At 42.5% G+C, this 7,326-nt stretch overlaps 1 protein-coding gene across 1 annotated transcript; it reads left to right on the forward strand.

Moving 5' to 3' along the window:
- The first annotated feature begins 274 nt into the window (after window positions 1–274).
- Window positions 275–6,866, forward strand: LOC124016055 (neurogenic differentiation factor 2-like). The gene is made up of 2 exons (XM_046331579.1): window positions 275–437; window positions 2,657–6,866. The coding sequence occupies exon 2, from the start codon at window positions 2,664–2,666 to the stop codon at window positions 3,741–3,743; it is 1,080 nt and encodes a 359-aa protein (XP_046187535.1). The 5' UTR covers window positions 275–437; window positions 2,657–2,663; the 3' UTR covers window positions 3,744–6,866.
- The last annotated feature ends 460 nt before the right edge of the window (window positions 6,867–7,326 follow it).

Consider the following 7,326-nt stretch of genomic DNA (forward strand, 5'->3'; position numbering starts at 1 on the left):
GTAAAAAAAATAATAAAGGCAAATACACCAATAATATCCGTTGTCTACAACAAACATTTTTGTTCGCCCATTTTTCTGTTCCCTCTCTTTCACTCGTTTTGCCTCGTCTCAGTTTCTCTCTTTTTCTGGCTGTGTGAGCGCGAGCGCAGTGACAGATGGCGGGGCCCTCTTCCCTCGGGAAGACAATCTCTCCGAATGCGGGCGCATGTCAATCACCGGCTCTCATGTGATGGCTCTTGCCAGTGACGTGCCAACCATATGGCCTGGCATCATAGCTGGTATGTAACCCTGCCTAGTAGCGATGCCCACACTGTCTCAGAGCGCGCGCGCGGATAGCACACTGAGCACCCTGCCGCACCTATAGGAGCGTTTGCTCGCGGTCCCAGAAGATGGTCTGAACTCACGCGCTTTCCACCCCTTCAAGAGCTCTCGCGGAGGTAAGTTGGAGTGTAAACAAATCGACGAGTGACCTTCCCAATATGGAAAGTAATTAATTTAATAAATCGAGATTAATAATGCAAGGATAATTCGTGACCAGTTTTTGATGGATGTTTGTGCCTCCTTGTAAACGTCTGTTTTGAGTTCACTCAGCTAAATGCCATTTTTGAACATTTGGATTATGGTGTAGCTATGGTTCTTCGTTTGGCACGATGTTATGCTCCATTTGTCCTTCAACTTTTAACAGCGCGGACCTCCATTCTGTGTGTTAATTATAGGCTAGGAGTGCAATATAATATCTATTGCTTATTTTGTCCAGAAAACAGCTATCCACAAAGACAAGCTCTAGTCTACAGCCTATCTCTGTGGACAATCGAAAAAAAAAATAGACAACCTTCCTCCGGAATTTAATTAATTTCAATAGTCAGACAGTATAAGGCATTCATTTGATTAGTGAAAAATACATGGAAACATGAGAAACAGATAGATTAATAGAAAGAGAGATACAGAGGGAGAGAGAGGGGAGGCAGCATTCTTCTTCACTGTCAGCTAATTATTTCTGCGTCTCATGGCTTAGATAGAAGATTTATCGATGATTTTATCTGAGTGTTCATCTTGGAGAAAAGGAAAGGGTGGGTGGGGCGTTATTGAAAGCGATTGTACAGTAGGCTAATGCGGACATTATTTATTTGTGTTTGTGTAATTTTATCATCCACAATTATTCTTTCAACATTACAAATACATCGATGGCTTCCCTACATCACGCAAGCACCGGCCATGCAAGAGGAGCTTATTGTTACAATTAAAAAACTATTTTTAAATCTGTTTTCTGAAATGCATTTTTTATATGTTTTTTAATGACTGCTAAAAGGATACAAAACAATTTCCGTCTGTAAACGCAAACCTCTCCAACTAAAAGGGGTTTGGAATCGCTCAGTCGTGCATACTGAATTATGTGTGAAATATTTTTCTTGTAAGGTAGTCTACATGGTCTGTTAATTAAACGTTTTTTTTTTTTTTAATTGAGCAAATCTCCTGAGCCTGAAATTTCCAAACGAGATTTTGCCTCTGGCACACCCTCGAGATAATTAGCACCGTATTCCTCCTGGTTGACTTTGGGTCCACACACATCACGTAGCCCAACCACAGTTCTCCAGCCTACCAGAGATACAAGAGATTTACAGTGATTTAGGGTGACAATATGTTACTGATTTGAGATGGTTTAAATTGTCCATTATCATATCTTTGCACTGGCTATTTACATTCAAATACCATCTCGTTTCTCCTTTTCGGATAATTGATGCTATTTTCAAAAAGGCCTGGCTCAATCAACTTCGTATTTTAGGATTATAATATTTGGATGATATTCTAATTGGTGTTTGGGTAAGATATTTACAATTTTAATCTTTGTTGAGTGCCATAATAACAATGTACATTCTTTTTTATTACTATCATTATTATAATTATAATTATTTATTGGCTATCAAAATGGATCTTTGTGGATAATATTAACCCATGTGATTCTATAGTACCTGATAGGCTATAAGGCTGAGCGTGATAAAACAACAGTGGCTCTGCAGGTGTGGTAGAAGTCAGCTCAATGTCAAATGTGACCAAAAATAGGATAGCCTATTCATTAAAATAACTTCCGATATCCACACACAATATTTTGTGATCACCTTCTGACACGATGAGCAACACCAAGGTAGAGAAACTAAAATCAGAGTATAAATATGCCTGTCCTCTTGCCGTGCTTTTTTTGTGGAGGTGGGTGGTGCGGTGGAATAGTGCTGGAATGTAGCCAGAAGTATGTGAGCGTCGGGGGGAGTGAAAGTAGGGGCACGTTGCTTCACAGTGCGCCCCACGGGATCTGTAATGTGGCCTGTGCTGTTGAGACCCGCTGCGCGAGGGCAGGAGGGGGGGGCACATGGACAACAGCAGGGAATTAAATAGGGGACCGGTTGGGCGATAGACCCGGGTGTTCACTGAAATGTTTCTGATGGCATGCTGTTTTAGTTCCTCCCAAACACGTCTAATTTCAGTCTTATTAGGCTATTCATGTCCTCTGCCTTTATCATGAAGAGATATTAATCCAAACTTGATTGAGAATTATCCCATTGTTGTTGAATGCATTTCATTACGTTCGTGTTTTTTCCTTCAGCCCTTTTCTGATTTGAAATGTCCTCACTCCTCAGACAACTTTCTTTATCTCTTTCAGTGCCGCAATGTTGACTAGGCTGTTCAGTGACCCGTCGCTGCTTCCCGACATGCATAAGTATTCGGCCTGGGCAGAGGACAGCGAGAGCGAGGACTCGAAGACCAAGGATGATGAGGATCAGTGCCGCGTGGGCGATGACGACATGGATGCCCCGGACCTGAGAAGCAGCCGGGCACATTCTGAGATCGGCGGTGAAGACGAGGACGACGACGAGGCGGATGAGGACGAAGGAGAGGACGGTGCAGAGGGGGACGGGCCCAAAAAACGGGGCCCTAAGAAGCGTAAAATGACACCTGCGCGTATCGAGCGATCCAAGTTGCGTCGTCAAAAGGCAAACTCACGGGAGAGGACGCGCATGCACGACCTGAACTCTGCGCTCGACAATCTGCGTAAAGTCGTGCCCTGTTACTCAAAAACGCAGAAGCTCTCCAAAATTGAGACTCTCCGTTTGGCCAAGAACTATATCTGGGCCCTCTCTGAGATCCTGCGCTCCGGGAAGAAGCCTGATCTTGTGTCCTACGTGCAGACGCTGTGTAAAGGATTGTCCCAACCCACGACCAACCTGGTTGCGGGTTGTCTGCAACTCAACTCCCGAAACTTCCTAACGGAGCAGTGTCCGGAAGGGGGACGCTATCCCGGCTCCAACTCCTTCTCCATGCATCCTTACCCCTACCAGTGCTCCCGCCTCTCCAGCCCTCAGTACCAGTCTGGTTCCAACTCGCATCCCTTACGGACACACGGGTACTGCTCAGCCTACGATTCGCTGTACGGTGGCAGTGGATCTCCAGAATACAACAGCCCAGAGTATGAGGGGCCCATCTCCCCTCCCGTGTGCATCAATGGCAACTTTTCTCTGAAGCACCAGGGCACTACGTCCCCCGAGGTAGCCGAGAAAGGCTATCATTACTCTATGCATTACTCCGGCCTGGCCGGCTCTCGCCCCACTGCTGGCCACATATACGGTTCTTCAGGGGTGCGGAGCAGCATCCAATCCGAAAACGTATCGCCTTACCACGACATGCACCTGCACCACGAAAGGGCCCCCGTCCCGGTGTACGATGAACTCAATGCGTTTTTCCACAACTGAAACAGCCGTAATATTGCCATGCGTGGGAGTCTTCTTGCAATCAACAATCAATTAGTTGCCCACCTTTGGCAAGGCGCGTGCACGGTCACACCCCCTCCCCTAAACCTTAGTCCCAAAGGACTATGACACCAGACACGGATCATTGTGGAAAAAACGTTTTATTTATTGTTTTTCTATGTCCTTTTATATAATTGTATTTATTTTGTATCTATTCTGTGACGGTGGGATGCTGTGAACATGTTGCATTTGAAATGGAATGTGTACAGATTTGACGGTGATTGACGTATGGGTTATTATTGAACTAGCTAGTTAAACAGAGTTAAAATGCAACCGCATAGTCACGTTTATAACATTGTAACAACCGATGATGCTGTAACTAATTTTGAAATAGAGGATTAAATTAAGAGGCGAAGCAGTGCACTTAAAAGCAAGCATGTCGAAGAGATCGGAAGATATATATTTTCAAATGTCGACAAATGGCAACAGCTATGTCGGAAAATTAAACATATTTTACCTCTATGCAAGAAATAGCCTACGCCAAACAAGTATACAAGGACCAATTACAGGCTATATCTAAAATAGTGTACATTAAATTAAATTACATGAAATTAATTGAACACTTCTCAACAATATCATTTCATTGCTTCTCGGCCCCTGTTGTGATTTACCATAACACACACGGGAGGAATTGCTTGACGTCTATTTTTTATTTTTATTGAGGGACATAGATTCAAGTGGAAACGTTATGTCCTCACCATAATGACACAGAGAATACCATGTTCGACCCCTAGAATATCACCAATAGATAAGGAAAAGCAAAGAATATTTGGCAGATTAGGCCTATAAGGCTAAAGCCAACATTTAAAATGAGTGATTCTAAAGTAGCAGATATGGGCTACCAGCTCCGGCTGGTCAAGTCATTTTAATGTGAACGATTCGATAGTGTTTACGTTCATTAGATTAGGCAACCTTTCGTGTTTTAGATGTCATTCAAATGCAATTGAAAAGGGTTTCATGTAAGCCAATAGCCTTGGCTTTTGTACATCTACAATCCTGTCAGTGACGGAACGAAGAATCGGATAGGCCGACAATAAAATGAACACAATATTTCATGTCATGCCACAGGAATAAATACGGCAAGTCAAGTAACTTTCTAATCAATCGAACACATTGACTTGTTGAATAGGCCTATTTCTAAAAGTGCAAGGGCCAGGATTTAGCACTCAATTTCGAAATAGTCGAAGTTATATCAGAAGGTCGACATATTGCACTGAAATGACAGGATGATTATTGTTATTATTATTTACAAACAGTATTATTCCATGCATAATCTTGTCTATACTAACTAAATCAATGCAGATATTTCCACTAAGGGTCCCCCGAGTCGTCAACATGTGTTGCATTTTTCATTGAAAGCGAAAGTGAAAACTTTGTATTTAAACAATGTGTGTGTGTGTGTGGTAAAATAAAATGATAATACATTCAATTGTGCTACATCATTTCATTTTAAACCTATATCCAAGTTGTTACTCGGTAAACGTCCTTTCTCGTTGAAATCCAGAACCATTACTTAATGTTAAAAAAAAATAAAGTATCGGCTGGCTCGCTGGTTAAGTTATCAGTGTAATCATCAACTATGTAAGGGCTATATTATATTATTCCTATGATGATTCTTATCATTGGAAATGCTCTATGACATGATGATTGAGTGTGGCCTGGAAACATCAAACATCCCCATGTCGCTCTGCTTTCGGGAAGTGCGTTAAGGCTATAGAAGTAGCATCACTTGACACGTGACTCTAACAGGTTTAATATAGCAGATGCATAAGCTATGTCAACATGTTGCAGTAAATCACATTCTTCAATTGAGCCCGCGGGAAAAAAAAGTGTTGTAGAATGAGTTCGAAAGACTTCCACTTGTGGGAGATGATAAAACATTTCTAATGATTCGGCATAGAGGCACAAACGGGAATTCTAGGATCTAATCAACAGGCCAACACCATCTTTCCGGAACACAACGAACATATTACAAAGACAAAACGTGTCAACAAAGAAGCCCTGCGATGGACTCTAATGAGTTGAACAGCAGGATCTGGACAGATTGGGAAAAGGCCCCCGGTTCTGCAGGCGAGCCAAAATCCCTAACAGTTACCAAAGGGTCGGTCTGAAGCTTTCGGGGATTTCTAGGATGTTCAAATGATATGGGAGCCGTTATAAAGCCAAACGAATTCCTTTGAAGAGAGGGCCTGCTATGACAACTAACTTCTAGATCAGGGGTGTGCAACTTTTTTTTTTGGTGGGGCCACAAAACATCGGAACTCGTCATGAGGGTCTGCAGTGGCTCGCGGGTCTGCGTACCCACATCCATACCCAGATGCAGTCAGAGCCGGTCCAATTCTTTTGGGGGCCATCCCACCTTTGCGAGCAATACATTTTAGCGCCCCCCCCCCTATACACTTGACGTTTTAGAGTTAATTTCCTGCAATTTGACACATTTTGCCAGGCGGGTAGAAAGAATTTTGCTGTTTTAAAGCAAGTTAGCTGCAATTCTACATATTCTTCCATGGAGTGATGACAAATGTTTGCAGTTTTGCGGTCTGATGATCAATGGTTGCTCATCCCGGATCTAGATCATGAGTTTGTGTTTTTTTCCTGGCTACTTTTTCGAATGTACATACAAGCAACCGTGCTCCTACTCCCTTTGAGCGCATGCCAGAATATTCTTGACATCAAAGGTAAACTTGACTGAATGGACACAAGGATCACAATGCACGAGATAGAGACAAACGGGCGGTGTATATGAGAACGCGGAAGAAACGCGGAAGAAATACAGACCATAGCCCTATTCGCTGACATTAAATCATCGATAATTGTAGCCCCCAAAAAAAGCACGAAACATAAGGGATCCCTAACTAGCAAAAATATAATTTGTAATCAAAACACGGCATTGGAAAGAGGCTAAAATGTTGCGGGCCGCAGAGGACCTTAAATCCAGCCCATGTAGTCCATATTGGAATGGCAACCTTGACTTCAGGCTCATTGGCTCAATGGACATTGAGAGAGAGAGAGAGAGAAATAAACTTTTGTGAGTGCGATGTTTACTGTTAATTTTATATTGTTTATTTCACTGTTGTTTATGATCTATTTCACTTGCTTTGACAATGTTAACATATGTTTTACATGCCACTAAAGCCCGTTGAATTGAATTGAATTCAGAGCGAGAGAGAGAATTCCGCAAAAATATCCTCCGTGTACAACGTAAAACACCACATAATGCATGCAGAGCAGAATTAGGCCGATACCCGCTAATTATCCAAATCCAGAAAATAGACATTCAATTCTACAATTTGCTTGCCTTGCATATACAATTCAATGTGTTTTTCTCGTCAGTTATTAGGATAAAGATTTATGAGATTCCCAAACCTTCCATAACAAAGCCATCACATGCAGAGCGATGAACCTGGAGAAGATTCCCCCCTAAGCAAGCTGGTCCTGGGGCTCTGTTCACAAATACAAACAGACCCCACAGAGCCCTAGGACAGCAACACAATTAGACCCAATCATGAGAAAACACAAATATAAT

Source organism: Oncorhynchus gorbuscha, linkage group LG26 (assembly GCF_021184085.1).
Source record: "Oncorhynchus gorbuscha isolate QuinsamMale2020 ecotype Even-year linkage group LG26, OgorEven_v1.0, whole genome shotgun sequence".
Lineage (NCBI taxonomy): Eukaryota > Metazoa > Chordata > Actinopteri > Salmoniformes > Salmonidae > Oncorhynchus > Oncorhynchus gorbuscha.

Coding starts and splice junctions, on each gene's coding strand:
- LOC124016055 (XM_046331579.1), top strand. CDS start 2,664: ATGTTGACTAGGCTGTTCAGTGACCCGTCGCTGCTTCCCGACATGCAT.